The following is a 19,533-nucleotide window of genomic DNA, read 5'->3' on the forward strand; positions in this document are numbered from 1 at the left end:
CAACTAGTTTGGAACTTGTTCTAACTAGTTTATAACCAAAACAACCCCGTTCAGAAACAGTTCAACTCGTCCTCATCTTGTTCTTAATGCGTTCGAACGCGCTTATATCGTGCTTTGCAATTCGGTCCTGGTTCGAGGGATATACAAACCCAGCGCGTTTTTCCTTATTGATGCTAGACCGCATCACGTGGTAACACGTTCCTAGTAGGATCGAAGTACGGCAATTCCGTTCGTAGTACGTCCATCTCGTTAAACTCGTCTTCTAACCCTATCCGTTTCTGATAATCGTCTCTCACTTTCTTCCTACTATACGTTTTTGTCATTAGTCGTATTTGGAACTTTAAGTATTTTCTTTAAAAAGTGATGTCAAATAAATCACATTCCTTTTCTCCAAACTGCAAATTCCCTTTTTAAGGCTTCTTAGTATTTCACATCAGAGCATTGAGAAGCGATGAACTTTCAAATCCTTTGCCTGTTTTTGCTTTCAAAACTTAAACACAATTTAATAACCGAGCGGTATGTCGATAGGGATGGAATAATACTAAAATCTGATACAAAATATTAACACTCTGTTGGAATAAACCCTGTAAACCAAACTACTCTTGCTATTTAAATCGTTCCTTCTTTATATACCTGTTTTTGTTTCTTCATATTTCCTCTTCCTCACAATCTTTATATCAGCACTGTATTTTATAGCCCTTTGTTGATAATTAAATTGAAATGTTCATTAGTGATAATATTTTAATACACAAAAGTGCATAACCAGAAATGTTGTGTGTCCCATACATTTTCCATTGAATTTTGAGTCTATAATGCTCAGCATGTTTGTTTTTTCAGCATGTTGTTTGTATAGAGATTGAATTCATTGTCTAGGTCATTATTTACCCAACCTTAAAAGGGTATGATTGTATAAACGTGCGTAATTTCGTGGGCGGACGAGCGCGTCCTTAAAGGCGTACGAATTGAGAGCCAAAGAAGGCGAGAACGCAGGCAGTGGACTAGTGAGTGGCAGAAGAGGAAAAGTGAGAAAGCTGAGTAACAACGGAATCAGATAAGACGGACAGGGATCAGTAGAGCACATAATAGAACAAATAAGAAGTAACAAGAGGTGTTACGACTTACAAGAAGAAGAAGGAGGAGAAGAGGAAATACGGGAGAAGAGGAACAAAGAAGAAGAAAAAGTAGTGGCAGGTTAAGAAGAAATACGCTGTATTTCGAAGATATTTGACGAATTCTGATATAGTTGGCAAACTTATCACTCTCTAGGATGATTTGGAAAAAGCAAGTTGCTATTTTCTTCTGCGTAGCTGTAATCTATTCAGAGGCAGGTCAAAGTAAGTTCATAATACTATTTATATTCAACTTTCCAAAAATGAGATTTTTGTATGGTACTTAAGTTTCTGTACTTGTCTTTCGAAGCTTGTTACATAGATCTCATCACGCTAATTTCTTAAAGTAGTAACCCGAAGAAAATTCACTAAAACTGATAATTATGGACAAATTACATATCGATGGAAAGATTTTCTCTTGAAAAACACTAATAATCTGCTAAAAAATCATATAGATATAATAGAAAGGCGAGCTCTGTATAGTGGCGTCACATATTACTAGACAAACACACCACCAGTTATATAGACTTGCACTCGTTCACTTATAATATCTTCGGCTATTTGCTCTTCACTGTTTTGCCGATCTTTTGCATCATGTGGCATTCCATTCAGGAGTGTGTTATCTTGAAACGTTATAGAAAACATTTGCAGGATTATTTACTCTTTATGAACAAAATATAGGCTATGCCCCGCTTATTGTTGGCCATGAACCGGCTGCGCTAATTTTGAGCACGTTTAAAATAAGCGTAGGGAAAGCATGCAGCTTCCCGATCTATAGGAGATCCCACCCCAACCAACCCACGCGCATGGAGATCCTCCCACGTATGGCTCACGATTGGCCACGATTGGCCACGCTCTCGGCCACTTATTCATCGTAGTAGGAGCGACGTATATGTGTGACCGGGATATAAGAAGCTTCGGAAATTCATTTGTTTAATATTCAGGCCACAATTTTTAGTGATGCTTTAATATCAGAAATTTGCAGTGCATGGTTTTTGTTTCGTCTCAGAGGCCGTCGATTTTCTTGCAAGGAACGTCAGAGTCTCTAAACGTTCACCTTATTTTTCACTGAGGTTAGGCTGGTCGGATCGGGTGGTTTTGACTGCTGCATGCTGCTAGCTATGGTCAAAACCCAAAAAAGTGGCACGGGCACCGCTTGTTTTAAGGGCATCGCTTTTTGTTTTAACGCGGAGTTAAAATTCGGGCGGCGCCAGGCCCTGCTAACGTTTCACTCGGCGCCTAAAATACGCTCGGTGCCCCGGCGGTCGCCGCCCGGGCACCGACCTAATCGAGCGTTCGCTGTCGGGTGATTTAGGTCAAAAATTAATGGAGCTCTCACACTCTGCCGTGTAGGCCTACCGTCCACCTGCCGGGCTATTAAAAAAACAGCAGAGTCCAGAACGTTGGTTTTGAGCGAACTTGTCCCCGGCCGCAAAAAAAAATTCATAAAATTAATCTTTTCACCGTTTCGTTGCCATCTTCTTACCGTTCCCACCGGTCGCATACCGGGTGTTGAACGTGCTTCTACCGTCTTCACCGTCCAGATTGACTTTTGTTGAAAATTTTGGCCGTTTCCATACCGGGTCTCGAACGTGTGCACCGGATTTGTAGCAGCCACCTACCAGTCACTTAGCGTCCCCTCATTGCTCGGAGCGTCCTGTGAGCGAGTCCCCGGACTGCTGACGTTCATGACACATTCACAACCCGCTTACAACCCGTTGCAGACGGTGGATTTTTTTTTGCCCGTTCATCACCGTTCTGTAACGGGTTATGAGCGTGTTGTGAACGTGTTCATACAGTGTGACCGTTTTCATAACGTATTCATATCGTCCTCATACCGTTCAACACCGTCCTATTGCCGCTTACTTGCGGCCGGTGCCAGCCGGCCAAAGTTTTGAACATGCCCAAAACTTTCGCCGGGTCCCACCGGGTGTAAAGTGACTCTCACACTCTGCCGTGTAGGCCTACCGTGTGCCACCGTGCGCGAAAATGTCTGCGGACGGTGGAGAACGGCGAGGGCACACGGTGGTTCGTTATCAAAGCGGGCAACACGTTAATAGGGCGTTGGCACTTATTTACACCCGGTGGGACCCGGCGAAAGTTTTGGGCATGTTCAAAACTTTGGCCGGCTGACCGTTGCCGTTCAAATCGGGGTATTTATGGCAGTCGTGTCATGACGTCAGCAGTTCGGGGACTCGCTCACAGGACGCTCCGAGCGGTGAGGAGACGCTAAGAGACTGGTAGGTGGCTGCTACAAACCCGGTGCACACGTTCGAGACCCAGTATGGGCCCGGTATGGAAACGGCCAAAATTTTCAACAAAAGTCAATCTGGGCGGTGAAGACGATAGAAGTACGTTTAACACCCGGTATGCGCCCGGTGAGAACGGTCAGAAGATGGCAACGAAACGGTGAAAAAATTAATTTTATGAATTTTTTTTTGCGGCCGGGGACAAGTTCGCTCAAAACCCAACGTTGTGGACTCTGTTGTTTTTTAATAGCCCGGCAGTTGGACGGTAGGCCTACACGGCAGAGTGTGAGAGCTCCATAATAAGCGTAATTCCAGCGGCGAACGAGCAGGCTTCAAATCGGTCGGTCGCCGCTCTGAGTTGTGACCATAGCTTTAGATCAAGTGTCATACGGCATGGCGATAATTGTAGGTTTTTCAAAGAAATTCATAAATACGGATACATTTCATGGAATTGCACACAAAATGCCATTCAATTGACACAATTGGATGTTAACATGCAGATTGACGCAAATTATGTGCATATGCATCAATGTTATGCCCGTTAGTGTTTATATGGCATTTGATGAGTTTCATAAAGATGTATAAGTAATATTTTGTGATGAATTCAGGTTCGGGGAGACGCTATCATTTCTGAGAAGGGCGCATGCGGATGAAACAGGTAATAAAAACGCTGCCATAAAGGACTTGATTTGGAAAGGTATTCTACAAAAAACTTTTGTTTAATTATCAAAATAATAAGAAACTTCACTAGTGGAGCATATTTTGCTGTTTTATTTCAGCTCCTTTTTGTTATGTCTTTCTTTTTGTTTGCATTGTTCATGTTTCTGTTTTTGTTTCATAGTTGCTAAGCACCTTCCGCGATGTTACATTCTAAATGTTAAGGAGACAACATCAACTTCGAGAGAGAGTGACTTTAATTGGAGTGGAATTGACTTTAAAAGATAGTAGAAACTATACTCAAAAGCTTTATTCAATCGCTACTTTGGAGCGAATTTCAACTACATTTTAAAGTATTTTAAAGGAATGACTCCTATTACTCCTCGGAATGAAATCTTACTTCTATCATATCTTGTGCCCTAATCAAATCTTTATCGACACCAAACCTAGTGATTCTTAGTTATTCGGGGTAATACAATATTTTGCTAGGTGTTCTGTCGGTCTGGTGTCGGTCTCGTTTGTGTGACAGAGGTATTAGTAACACTATTAAACTGACTCCACACCGTCTCGATACCGACCAATGCACGTCCATTTTTACCGGAGACACATTAATGTGACCGACACCGAACCGACAACAAATCGAACAAAACAATATACCTATGTCACACCGCTAAACTGACTCCGAACCGACCAAACCTTGGTTATTCGGGGTAATATATTTTTTGCTCGGTCTGCTGTCGTTCTTGTTAAATAATGTGACTGCGTATCATATTATCCCAAATGTCCAAGAGTCGATTGGATTGAAGTCGGTGTGGATCCAGTTTGATTGTGTGACCGAGCTGTAATGTTAATGTAAATATTTGATCTGTCTGGTATAATTGTGATCTATCACTGATTTGAAAAGGTATTTGATTTGATTTGATATGGTTTATTGATTAAAAAACATTCAAATAGCAGCCAGAGGCTGAAACAAATTGAATTTACAAAAGATACATTCAAAAGCATAACATATACATAATTATAAATGGCGATATACAATAAAGAATCAAGGATATGATCAAAGAAAAGAAGAGAAACAAGAGAAGAGATTGAAACGCATGACTAAAGGATAATTGAAGGAGAACGATCGCGTAGCAGAAGACAATAAGACAAATGTAACAGAAGATTAGAAGGACTGGTAAGATAATAACAGAGAGGGGAGAGAGAGAGAGAGAGAGAGAGAGGGCATAGAGAAATGAGAAAGAGAAGCTGGCGAGCAGACTACACAATAAAAGGGACAGGTAAAGAGTAGGACAGATAAATAGGCTGAAATGGAGATCTAGATATATAATCGGATAAAGTGTAATAAACTATAATACAAATATAATACCGTACAATGTAAATGCAGCATAATTGTTGAGACCAACTTAAACCGACTACAAAATTAAATAATGAATCCTAAAGCACAAACCGCAATGTCATTGATATATTCATTATAGACATTTAAATATAAAAAGCTTTACATAATTAGGCAAAACATGGTTAATACACATGTATTTGCTTCAAGATACATACTAAGATATATAATTATTATTGAAAATTGAATTTACAAAAAAAAAATAGCTGTTAAAAAAAGAGGACAAATTCGGCAACAAACTAGATGTAAGTAAATAGTATGTGATTGTTAAGTAAACGTGGCCCAATATTCTAACACAATAAAAAGGGAATTTCCCCTCTAGATCCCCGTACACACATTGTCATCCGTTTCAAAGCAAAAAGTATAGTTGTCATGATAACCAAATAATAGGTCCTACGTCAACACCTCTATTTGTTATTTTTTGCGGGAACTTCTACAAAGAGGCTTGCTAGAACCTTTTCATCTACAAGGGCCAAAACAGCCAACTTTACATTGTTAGCCAAATTGGAAACACACCTATTGCCAACACAATGGTATAATGCAAATATGCATGATGGCTAGGCAGCGTGCTACAACTCGTCATAGAAAATATGTTAACTGTATATGAAAAGAATATATATTTATAAATAGAACAATGAGCGCCATCCATGAATAACCAATGTTGAATGGTTTGTTTATATTATACAAATAATGCACTGTTGCGAGTGTGTGAGCGCAGGGCCGGTGCACGAAGTTTAGTCAGTGCACATAGTTATAATGCACGCGCCCACAGGGCAAGTGCGTTATCGCACTAGAACGCTTTAGCAAAGACGACGGAAGCAAAGACGACGGGATAATTCACTCAACCGAGATTGTCCTGTACTATGCTCCCGTCTTCATTTGTAACCTGTAAATAGAGCGCTTTTGCAAACACGACGGAAGGCAAAGACGAGGGTAACCAAGCGAAACAACCAATCTGCGCTTGCGTGAACCAGAATTTTCTCCGTCTTGTTGATGTTCACGACCGTTCTTGGCCATAATAGCGTTCGTCCCCTAAACACGACGGAAGAGCTGTATCGCCTTACAATGGACCATTTTCGTAATGTAACCAAATGTAATGCATTAGTCTTTGTAAAGTGCCTCAATACAAATTATTTCATTCACCTGATAAGAAAAATATATTTCAATAGACCAAACTGCATAAAAAAATTATTTCAGTTGAGCCATTCTCCCGTCATCTTTGCTTCCGTCGTGTTTTGCTAAAGCGCTCTTAGACTTAACTGATTGCGCTGGAACTGCCTTAACACAGGAGCGAAATAGTGCATTATTTGTTTTATAAGATGGATCGGCAATATATTCTTACAATATAGTCTAGATCTAGAGTAAAAATAGATATCAGATTTAGATCTAAGTTAGATCTAACTAGATCAAGGCCTAGAATATTCTACATCCAGATCTAGATATTGACAATTATGCACAAATTAACTTTGGTTGAATTACGCGAAAGAGACATCGGCAGGTATCGAGCGTATGTAATCAATTTTTGATGGGAGCTTTTTTGCACGGTGGGAGAAACTAATGAACGCCCACGTGATGTCACCAATCGGACTGCTTAGATTCTAGAACCCGTCTTATAATAATTTATAACATCACTTCAATTTACCATTCTATGAGGTGTCATGTAAAGGAATGAACGCCCACGTGATGTCACCAATTGGACTGCTTAGATTCTAGAACCCGTCTTATAATAATTTATAACATCACTTCAATTTACCATTCTATGAGATGTCATGTAAAGGAAATTTAACCTTCCTACAATTTAATGTCACATTCTATATTTGGGGAGAATATTTGTAAGACAACTTTGAGCCCAACTTTATTTTGTTACCATACATACAAAAAATATCACTTTCGCAAAAAATAAATATATTTGTTATATATTTAAACAAGTAATGATCACTATTAAATGCAGAGGCGTCGCTCCGTGGGGAAAGGGTAGGCTGGTGCTGGGTGTAAATGTGGCACGATGTTCTGTTGAAATATGAAATACAGGGAATTCCCCTGTAGACCCCGTAAAAACACTGTCATTATCAGTTTCAAAGTGAAATGAGTATGGTGGTCATGAGAACCAAATAGGAGTTCCTATGTCAACACCTCTATTTGTCCTCTTTGCGGGCTCTTCTACACAAAGACTTTTCGCATTATTCTTCATCTACCAAGGGTCAAAAAGCCAACTGTCAATGTTAGCCAAAGTGGGAACTTATGAGAGAATTCTGCACATATGAGAAATGTAATAATGATGCATTATCATATCAATCTTTTCAAGAAAAAAAAATGGTAAAATGCAACAAATTTTTCATGGAATTTGAATTATATGTATATGACAATAATGAATATTCAGAAATAGAAGAATGGGCGACATTACGCCATAGTTAACCAATATGAACGATTTTGTTAAATTAAATTTCTATCAGCACCTCATGCCATATGAACGAAATTGAACCTTCCTTTAAAGGCAGTCTTTACTACTTTAGCTAGAAGGGATTAGACCACCCAGCGAGCCAGCGAGGTCACTGTAACAGGTGACTATGTCATTAAGTCAGCTCTCATTTAACATAAGAAAAAGAGGATCATGGGGGACCAACAGGCACCGATTGGGGAAGTTTTCTATATAAAGGGAGCAAGTAGCTTAACTCGACTTTTTTTTCTTAAAGCTTATCTGCCATAGTTTACAGGAGGGATTAGACCACCCTACAAGGTCACTGGACAGGTGGCTATCTCATCACCTTAGCTCTCAGTTAACATAAGAAAAAGAGGACCATGAGGGACCAATGGTCACCGATTAGGCATGGTTTGTTATATAGAGGGCGCAAGTAGCTACAAGTAGTGCAGTGGGCCTTTAAAGTGGACTTCTTCCGATCACACTAGCACAACTTTATTATTAAAATGAATTTTGTATATTTTTGGATGCCATTTCAATGAGGTATGATTTAATAATTTTGTGTAATTCCTATCAACTAAGACCACTCTTAGTCCTAAAGCAACTACAACTGCTACATCTTTTTTTTTCGAAAGATCGAATTAACCAGATAAGAACAGGACTACAATATCTAGACAGGTTTTTTATTTTATACATCATGTCTTTGACAAAACATTTATTTGGGACTAACATTGGTTTTAGAAGTGTTATACGGCCTGCCCTCCTCCTTTTTTTAGGGGGATTGCCCCCCACCCCTCTAAAATTTGAAGAAGTGCGCACAATTACATAGATACAACCCAAACAATCACAACTTTCGTGTTCGCTTTCCACGTAGACGAAGACACCAGCAAACGCAACGGTACTATGACATTGTTGCTTATTTCAGTCGTCGGTGAAAACGTTGCCGAGAAGAAATCCCATAGACTAGTACAGACATTTTCTCCCGGGAACCATTCCTTTATACATGCTGAAGGTATTGCTTATTTGTATTATTCTCAATTTCAATTTGAAGAATTAAGCCCCCATCACACCAAACCAGTTCACACTACGTTCTGGAACCGTCCTAGGAAATCGTAAAGCGGGTTGTGATCGGGGCCGAATGTGTAATAAATGTCTATAATACGATCCTAGTTCGCTCATAAACAGCTCTCAATTCGTCCATCTCGTCTGTACACCGTCCACAGTCAGTTCATATCAAGTTCAGATCGGGTACATTTGCCATTTCCAGGCAGTCCTTACCAGTCCGTAGTCAGTTTAAACCCATTTTATTTACTAGTTCTACCTCTTTCCCAATACGTCGATCCAAACCCATTCTAGTTAGTTCGCCACTTGTTCTAACTAGTTTTAACCCGACCAACCCGTTCAGAGAGGGTGTAACTCGTCCTTATCTCGTTCTTAGTGCGTTCGAGTGTGTAATCCCGTCCTGGCTCGGAAGCTATATACCCTCGGCGCGTTCTCGCCGTTCCTCAATAGGGACTTTTAGATTCGCACCAAGACAATAGGTCTATGCTACGATCGACGTCCTTTTAATGCACTGTCTTGAATGGACGTCACACGTTTCAGTCCACGCAAATCTAAAAGTCCCTATTCCCGTTCAACTTCAACCATTCAAGCTTTGCAGATCAAGACATTTAAGTGAAGCCCCCATCACACCAAACTATTTCTCATTACGTTTTGGAAAATGTTGCCAGACGGGCTCAAACTGTGTGCGAACGGATTAAAAGTATTAGCAACTATTTACGATCTTTTTTAGAACTTCATAGACGGGCTCGGACTGGCTTGGACGGGAAGAATTCTATTCAATTCAATTCAATTTCGGTTTTTAAAAATAACCCAAATGACATTTCCAAAGACTAACAATATTTGGATTACATTGAATCATATAAAAATGCATTAAAAACAGTAGATCAATAATTTAAAGTACGACAAAATATCACGAACAAAAGAAAAGGATTGTAAAATATAAAATGGTATATTAGTATCAATAGGATAAGTCTATTATATATTTGAAGAAATTCATGGTGATAATCAATTGTCAGTGAATTGAGAAAGAAGGAAGAAAGATAGAGTGACAAGTGGAAGAGTGGAAGGGGAAAGGATAAAGATAGATAGCATTTGAAAGAGAGAGAGAGAGAAGTGAACAAAGGGGAACAAAAGACAAGAGAAAGATGAGGGATGAGAGAAAGAGAGGAAAAAAGAGTTCAATTTATGACAAAACAATGCAAGCAAATGACCGATAATTGAGTTGAATTAGATTAATGAAGCATTGTAAAAGTTAAAATGCACATAATACGGAAATGTCAAATGATACATCAATACGAATGCCATTATGGAGTTGTTATAATACTGTTTAACATTGGTAAATGACCTATATATAGGTGAACATTGTTCATGAGTAATTATCACATTGTCAGAAAATTGAGAAGAGGAAATACATGACTGAAATAGAGAAATAGCGGGAGAGGGGAGGAGAGAAAGGAGAAAGAGAGAGAAAAAGTTAGAGAAAGGGAGAAAGGGAGAAGGAGAAAGACAGAGAGAGAGAGAGAGTTCGAATAATGACAATACATTGTTAACAGGTCTAACAAGATTTCAGTTGATTTAATTTAGCAAACGAACAAGAGAGGGAACTGTCGATTGTTTATAGCGCTGAGTTCTGCATCGTGATAACGACAAATGATTATAGTTTCTCAAGCTGCGGCAGGTATTATGGCGCGGTTGTTGCAAGAGATGGCGGTGCCTTGAGGAACCCAGAAGTGATTTCGCAAATCGCGTGAGGATCTCAACACGTCGGCTATCAAGAGATGAAATGTCAAATTGGTGAAGAAGGTCACCATAGTGAGCGTCAGTCGGTTTAACAAATCATGCGAAGAGCTCTCTTCTGTAGTCGTTCAATGTCAGCAGACTGGCACAGGGTTAAACTTGATCCCCAAACAGGTACTGCATACTCTAGTATAGGTCGTATGTACATAGAGTATATGAACAAGAGATCCTCTGGTTTACATAGAATGAAGAGGCGACATGATGCATTTCCAACCATGCGTTTCACCTGCTCTTTCCAATTAAGATCATCCTGAACGATAACACCAAGAAGTTTAAAAGATGAGCAGGACTGCAAGTGCACATCACAAATGGACAAATGTACAGGGGGAGGAGCATGACGAAGGAAAGAGACTTGCAACACTTGACACTTTTCCGGTTTAGGAGCCATATCGTTATCATCACACCAGCGACTTAAGGAATCGATATGCTCTAGAACTTTAAGCCTGTTCGAAATTTTCCCCGTCCTGCAACTAGACGGAGTGACAATGTACTTAAATTTAAACTTTAACACAATTGCCGTACTAGGAACATGAACAACGTGATGTGGTCGAGCATCAGTTAGCAAGAACGCGCTAGGTTTTTACAGCGCTCGAACCAGGACAGAATTGCACACTACGATAAGAGCGCGATCAAACGTACTCAGAACGAGATATAGTAGTTAGATTAAGTTTCGAACTAATAAGAATGCTTGGACTGTTTGGAAATGTCAAATTTAACCGATCTGAACTTGATATGAATTGACTGTGGTGGGGTATAGCCAAGTTGGACGAATTGTGGACTGTTAATGAACGAACTATAGTATCGTATTATAGACATCAGTCGAGTCCAATCCCATCCATAAAGTCATTAAACAGGTCGCAAACAGTTGCTACTACTTTCAACTCCGTTCGCACACAGTTTGAGCCCGTTTGGCAACATTTGTGAGAATGTAGTGAGAACTAGTATGGTGTGATGGGGGCTTTACATTTACTATTTTGAGTTTTAATATAACATTTCGATATTTCAAACAACTTATTTTTAAAAACCCAAACTTTTGAACAATCTGCAGTCAAAACAAATGATACGTAGTATTTTTTCAGCCCGATGCGTGCAAAACCTTAAAAGTTTTTAAATTTCAAAGGAATTCCTTACTCAAATTAAAATATAAAGTATTCACATAGTTGTTCTTACTATTTCCCTTATGTTCCCCACTTTTCAGGTCTGCTCTTTCCATTTGGATTAAATGAAGGGGACGAATTCCTACCCGCCACCGTTGACGGCGGGACAAACGAGCTATCAATTGCCGTCGCCTTTCCGTTCTACGATCACGAATATACCAGTCTTTATGTAAGTCCCTCGTAGCTTGAACTAAAATATTTTGTTTGAGAAATCTGTCTAACACGTTACGTGACGTTAAATGTATGAACACATATCATCGATATGAGTTTACGTCACGTTTGTTTATATAATCATCTTAATACAATCAAGGTACCATGAAAATGATAAAGATATCAAACCTAAAAGCCCTTCAACTTCTTTTGAATTTAAAGAGGAAAGACAATATTTTAGTATTCCAAGCATACTTTACATTGACGACTTACTATGATATAGGCCAGTCAAAGGGTTAAGTCATCACCACTAACTCCCACTCTTGACCCCTCCCCCCCCCCCCCCTCTCTCTCTCTCGTCCTATCTATCGTCGTCTTCTTTCTCTTTCCCTACGTGCGTATGCTTGTGTCTATCTATATCCGTGTGAACTGATAATTGCAATGACGACCTTCGTCATTGCCTTGTTTTCGTTCACATTCTGCCCCATTTATTCTCCTTTTTGCAATGACGACCTTCGTCATTGCCTTGTTTTCGTTCACATTCTGCCCCATTCTGCATTAATATTCTCCTCCTTGTTTTCCTTATCTTCCTTATCGTCAGGAAATCGCATTCGTTTTGCACATAGTGCTTGTTATTCCCAGTTAGATGTTTTCCTCATGTTCTTTTCCTTTCAAATTTCATAAGCATAGTCTCTAACATTTCCTCAAGGTCACTACATTCTTCGATTCTCGAAATCACTCATGCATAACCGTCCAGGCGCCATTTTGTCCGTTTCTGGTCCATTTTAAGGCCTTTCTTTCTTCCTTCCTATCTCCACTATCCTGCATTAATATTCTCCTCCTTGTTTTCCTTATCTTCCTTATCGTCAGGAAATCGCATTCGTTTTGCACATAGTGCTTGTTATTCCCAGTTAGATGTTTTCCTCATGTTCTTTTCCTTTCAAATTTCATAAGCATAGTCTCTAACATTTCTTCAAGGTCACTACATTCTTCGATTCTCGAAATCACTCATGCATAACCGTCCAGGCGCCATTTTGTCCGTTTCTGGTCCATTTTAAGGCCTTTCTTTCTTCCTTCCTATCTCCACTATCCTAGATCCTACAACCTTCTAACAAATTCCTCTAGATAGTCTAAGAGCTGTTATTTAATCTGCGACGAATAACCTGCCCTTTAAAATGCCATCTTCGTACTCAAAATTCAAATCTGAAACCGACTCCGTCAAAAATCTCTCAAATTCTTGAAAAATTGACCCCTAAATAATCTAAAACTGTCCTAACTTTCTCATATAAATTTCGTTTTGTATTTAAATCTCACAGTATCTTTATCTCATGATTGCACATAGCGTGTGTGTGTGTGTGTATTTGGGTTTTTACAGACGTGTATCAATCAGATATGATTATTTACGTCTGGGGACCGACTTTTAACGTCACCATCCGAAAGACGTGACTCAGTTTCGAACCTGCGTTCTCGGCTGAATCCAGCATCTCCGGCATCTCCAGTCGGGCCATGATCATCATGAACAGCTTCGTCAACGACATCTTCGAGCGAATTTTGCCATAGACATGCCAAATTTCACGCTCCAATGGCTTTGTAAAACATAAAAAGCGCCCTCTAAAGTTCTGGGAATTGGCTTTCTCTCTGTGGCCGTATCTCCATTATGGCTTGACAAACCCGTACCCTTTTTTGGATTTAGATACTTGAAGATATGCCCTTTCTAGCCATATACAAAATTATATACCCTAACACTGACCGACTTTGCGAAAAATGCCCTCCAAATTCGCCATTTTCAAGAAAATTGAGAAATAACAGTCAAGGCCCCTCGGCCCAGCGGTGGCAAGAAGAGGAACAGGAAAAGGAAGGAGAGTTATGGAAATAACTTTTTTTCCTTAAAATTTTGCAGTGACATTCCGAGTTGCAATACGCAGGGCACCTCATGGCCGGATTTTTGAAATTGGTCAATGGGGCCATTTAAGACGCCATTTTGTCCTATAAATCTATTTTACATCACGTGTTTCGATAGGATTATCATAGAAAAAAAGAGAGTGGTTTACAATAGCAACCATGAAATTCTCTTTCTAATGATACCAAATACGGCCCATAAAGACACATAAAGAGAGAGAATTTTTTTTTTTTTTAGCGCCGGTCATGATACAGATCCTGTACGTTTTCCGCCCATGTATTACACGCATTGTCTATGGGGCATATCGGGCTCACGCTTTTGGCCCCCAGAACGATCTTTATTGCAATGATGAACATGCACCAAATCTCATTGGTTTTTGCACGCAGTGCTTGCGAGCCCTTTCTAGGTTCTTTCCCCTATCCCAATTTCTTTCAAACTTCGTAGGCATAGTCACTACCATCCAATCAAGGGATCAGCTATCTCAAGGATTGTGTGCGCTCGCTATTTCGTGCTCGATCTCTACAACTTTCCTTTTCTCTCCCCTCCTTCCCTCCAAACGCAGCCTACATTTTTTCCCTTTTTTTTCTTCTTCTTTTTCTGTTCTTTCTTCGTCATGTAATTATTTTGTTACGTTTTCTTGTTTACAGTCATTACGTGTTTTAATAAATGTTCTCTGTTGGCCACTATTCTTCTTTCATTGATTATGTATTCCATATTTTGTTCACACTCATTATTATCTGAGGGGTCCACAATTTACAAGCTTTGCTTTTGAGTGGACCTCTCCATTTCCTCAAAATATAAATGCAGTTAAATTTTGAAATTCATTTTTTGTCTTACTAAAATGTATAAATTATTTTTAAGATTTGTTTATTACAAATGTAAATATGTTTTGTATACATTTTACATTGTATTCGTTATTATGTATTATATTTTGTTGGAAATGAAAAAATAAAAAATGAATGAAAATGAAATGAATCAAGGTCACTGTTGAGGCCTTTCTTTCGCCCTACCTATCTCCAATATCACAGAAGCTACAGACTTCGTACAAATTGCTCTGGATAGTCCGAGAGAAGCTCTTTCGTTTGACACGTAGAAACATGGCGTCATTGCATGCACATCGTTGTGACACGATTGCATTTCTAGTTCTTTCTTCTTTTTCCTTCAAGTTGTATCCGTTCCTTTCTGGCAACTTTTGATATGTGCTTTCCTTCTCATTTTGTCTATAATGTTTCCTCCTTGCTACTAAAATGTCTTACCAATCGCTTTCACATAAATTGTGTACAGGTCAACAATAACGGTCTCATCTCGTTCTTGGAAACATTTTCTCAATATACCCCTGAACCGTTTCCCCTCGCTATTGACCGACGCCTTTTGGCACCATTCTGGGCTGATGTTAACACAGAGATCGGCGGTAATGTATCCTATCGAGAAGTCTTACGATTCGCCCAAAACGACGGCATATTCCTCGAAGCCGATGGAATTATAAGAGCATCATTCGTTGACATGAGAGATTTTGTGTCGTCATGGATGTTCATCGCGACCTGGGACAACATGTCTTTCTACGGTAGTTCTCCTGCCGCCCACGTGAGTACAATGGCTGAATCGATTGTTCGCCACAGGACCTATTAATTTATCATCTGTCGCCACCTTATCATTTTTTAGATACTGTTTCATGGTAGGGTGATAAAGTGAACCAACAAAATAAATCACCCTGCTACTTTTCACGAGATCGGTATCCAAAGCACAATCCCCGGCATTTTAAGGAGTCTTGCAGTTATTTGAGGATATTCCCAGTCCTCCAAATTGTGACATAATAAAGAAATTACAGCAGATATTTGAGCCAAATGCAAACCTTCTAGCAATCATTGAACTTGACTAATTATGTAATTTGGCCCCGTAAACAATACTACATAAATATTATACTTTGGTCTGTTTGTATTTTTCACTAAATGAAACACAAAATTGCGTGCCACTTTTATTCACCATTCTGTATTTTTACCCGTTTTCTTCAGAGGAATTCCTTTCAGGCTGTGATGGTGACAGATGGCCGATACTCCTTCGTCATCTTTAATTACGGTGATATCAACTGGACAACAGGAACTGACAATGAAGGTGATGCTAATACTGGTCTAGGTGGTACCCCAGCTCAGGTAATGCATTATGTCGTTTGGTTTGTAGCTCCTCCTTCTTATAAACTAGGGACACGATTGTTTATATGGTAACGTGCTCATGTACATCAGTCACACCGCCAAACCGACTCCAAGCCAGTCCAGACCAATCAATTCTCCACCATGCGGCGTAATGTGATTTTCCGTTCGGTCTATTGTCACTTAGAAGTCGGTCTCATCGGATGTTTTAGACGATTCTTTTCCTAGTTTTTGTTTTACTTTTAGTTAATCAGGAATTCGAATGGCAGAAATGAACTGTCCATTCGCATAGCTTCAAGGAGTGATGCTTCGGTGTATATAATGATGCACTGCTGGAATATAAAACCCGATAAAAATGCTATGACGCATGTATCCATGACAGTGAATATACTTTTTTGTATTTTTAACTCGACCTCCACTTTGTAGTAAAAATATGAGAGGAGTATTCAAAAACAAGGAAAAATCAAATCTTGCGTAAAACCCGATCGATATTTCAAGAAAATGCTGAATCCGTCTAGTCTATTTCCACCTAAACAGAGAAAAAAAAGTTTTGCAGTAGCTTAGATTCAGAAGTATAGTCATTTTAGTTTCTCATCAACTAATATATGGTAAAACAACTGATGTTTTCACTCTTTGGGGGGGGGGGGGGGAATCACCAACACCGAACTGGGCAAAAAGACATGGAATGAGACTAATAAAAACAATAATCATACCACCCGGCCCCTCAATGTTATTAAGGTACGCATATGCATGTTCCCTCCTTTTGAAAACACCCCCTAAGTCCGGTGTGTAGAGTCTTTTTTGTTTATGTACGAGCCGGACTTTGGTGCGTGAAAAGTACCCCTTTACCAGACATTTTAATAACACGCATGGTATCCCTCCGTTCACGGAGTAGGGGGGGGGGGGGAGGGGGCGGGTCATTCCCACATCAAGTTACAGTACGTTTGTTGGGAAGTAGTGTTCATAGCTGACATGCTCAACTCTTATCTTAGGTTGGATTCAACGCTGGTGACGGAGTGAACTTTTACAGTGTCCCCGGATCTCAGACAGCGGCCATCGTCGATATCGAAACGACATCGAATATCGGTGTACCGGGAAGATGGGTGTTCAGAACGGACAACTCCAATATCGAAGGACTAGAATGTACTACCTCCGGTGTGTAACACAATATTACCATTCCCGCAATTGCTGACGTAACTATGATAATCATCATCAGCATAAATTTCCTCTTAGAAGGGGTTACTAACTTTAGAGTGTTGGTGATACTCCTTCTCTCCACTTTTTCTTGTCTCGAGCATCCTCCCCATAAAGACCAACCATACTGTTTTCTTTCTTCACCTTATCTCTCGATGAAATATTCGTTCCTCCTTTAGCCCTTATGCCATCCACTTCCACGTCATACGCTTTTTGACATCTCCATCAATCATCTTTTCTCAACTCATGACCCTCCCATGTCAATCTACTCACCCTTACCACCTTCACGACAGTTTCTCTCAGACCCAACAATTCACTTTTGTTCTTTCTTTCGGACTGCATGCTTCACACCACACATAAACAACAAACTGTTTAGAGTTAGGTATCGTTCCAATGTTTCTTTTTACATCAACATATTTTTTTTTCTTTCGATAAATTCATGGTATCTTGTAATATTTCGTAACGCATCATGAAATTGTTAAAATGAACCACTTTACTCCGGTCAATAAGTAGATATCTAACAGATATTGCAGTCATATCTTGATTTATAAATCAAAATCTTGTCGGATGACGAGGTATTGTGTGGGGGTGTGTAGGTGAGTGAGTGGTGCGAGCGTGGATGCGTGCTTGCGAGCATGCCCTCCTCACTCTACCGCATTAAAATCTTTAATGAATGACGAGATAGAAAATACTGATGGACACCGAAGTGCTTCATATAGTGTCACGACCTTGTTTATTCTACTGTATTGACCATATGTTGGCTTTTGTCTTGACAGGTGCCGTTTCCCTATTCCCATTGGTCGGTTCAATGCTTGGCGGAACTCAGGTTTTCATCAACGGACCGTGCTTCAACGCAAACAGCCTGATTGTCTGTGATTTTGACGGAATCGAGACTTCTGGAAGACTTCTGGAAGACGAGATCGCCCTCTGCGTTTCGCCGACTTTCTACAAAGTTGGACGGATTCCCTTGCGCGTGTCTCTAGACGATGGAGTCACGTTCGATTTCACAGGATTGTTCACAATTAGTAAGTTAATATAAACATCGTCTTTAAATCTGTAAAAATGCTATTACCATGTCCACCTTGTACTGTCATCAGATCAGAATCGTTAGCTTGTGCTATAGTTATACATTGCAATACATTTTGCCGAAAGCTCTTTGAAATGAAAGTTTATGAACAAATAAATGTTACGTGCATGGTATAAATCTTAATTCGAACCAACAAAATATTTTTTGATTTTATTTGCCTCTCCATTTGTCTTCATCATCTTTCTCGGAAAATGTTTGCTATTCATATACGTATACAAAGCATAATATACAGAGCATATCAACATCATTTGAGTCTAAGCCTGGATATATTATTGTGAAGGGCTAAGAGATAAACATAGAATTTTAGCGCTTTAAATTTCTTTGTTAGGAGGTTGAGACTAGACAGTGACCTGAGCACAAGTCACTATGAACATGACGGACAAAGAAAGAGGACAAAATATACAGTAAATATCCTCTTTCTTTGTCCGTCATGTTCATAGTGAGTATGACAGATTAAATAGATTGCCTCGTTATATTGTTTATGAACCTGAGTGGGCATCATTCACAAAATTGTCAGAAGTATGAGTTCGCCTACATCCCATTGGAACGCGGGTTGATTGTAATGTAGACGTTTCAATAGGATGTCGACGAACTTGTATTTGTGATAATTTTGTCACAGTGAACCGATGTCCAGATTATCTAGACGATTTACTTTTCTTTTGTACTTATTAGTCAGTGTCGAGGACGTTCCTGACAATGTATTTTCTTCGGTAACGGAAAGCAACCAAAGAGAGTCCGACTTCGAGATCACGTGGGACACAGATGCCCTCGAAAGCGTAGACGAGGTTGACATCGTTGTCTACGGCTACCGAGAAGACAATGACGTGGAGTTTAGTGGACCTTTGGTCGTAGTGGCACAGGGAGTTGACTATCATCTCGGTCACCACAGTGTCTCAGGGCTACTAGACCCTGAACTACACTTCGACGTCGGTGTTATTGGGGTCAGGGAATCTGAAGGTCAAGGGGGAAAGTAAGAATTACATCAAATTTTATATCTTCTACTTTAAGTGTAGTTTTAGTTTATCTATCGTTCTTGATAATTAAGTCTGATGAACTATTCTCCCAGATGTGATCTCGGGGCAGCAAGGACAGACGAGATATAGCTTGACATAGAAGAAGAGGCAGAAAAGACATGCTTGGATTAATATTGAAATTTAAAAAAAAAACATCATTTGAACCAATGATGGGAGACATTAATTGGGACACAAC

At 39.7% G+C, this 19,533-nt stretch overlaps 1 protein-coding gene across 1 annotated transcript; it reads left to right on the forward strand.

The window, feature by feature from the left end:
• The first annotated feature begins 1,037 nt into the window (after positions 1-1,037).
• Positions 1,038-19,446, forward strand: LOC115918539 (sushi, nidogen and EGF-like domain-containing protein 1). Its single transcript, XM_030982218.1, has 7 exons — positions 1,038-1,334; positions 11,888-12,015; positions 15,181-15,480; positions 15,909-16,046; positions 17,036-17,198; positions 18,014-18,262; positions 18,997-19,446. The coding sequence occupies exons 1-7, from the start codon at positions 1,268-1,270 to the stop codon at positions 19,296-19,298; spliced, it is 1,347 nt and encodes a 448-aa protein (XP_030838078.1). The 5' UTR covers positions 1,038-1,267; the 3' UTR covers positions 19,299-19,446.
• The last annotated feature ends 87 nt before the right edge of the window (positions 19,447-19,533 follow it).

This window comes from Strongylocentrotus purpuratus, unplaced genomic scaffold, assembly GCF_000002235.5.
Source record: "Strongylocentrotus purpuratus isolate Spur 01 unplaced genomic scaffold, Spur_5.0 spur5_contig_824, whole genome shotgun sequence".
Taxonomy (NCBI): domain Eukaryota; kingdom Metazoa; phylum Echinodermata; class Echinoidea; order Camarodonta; family Strongylocentrotidae; genus Strongylocentrotus; species Strongylocentrotus purpuratus.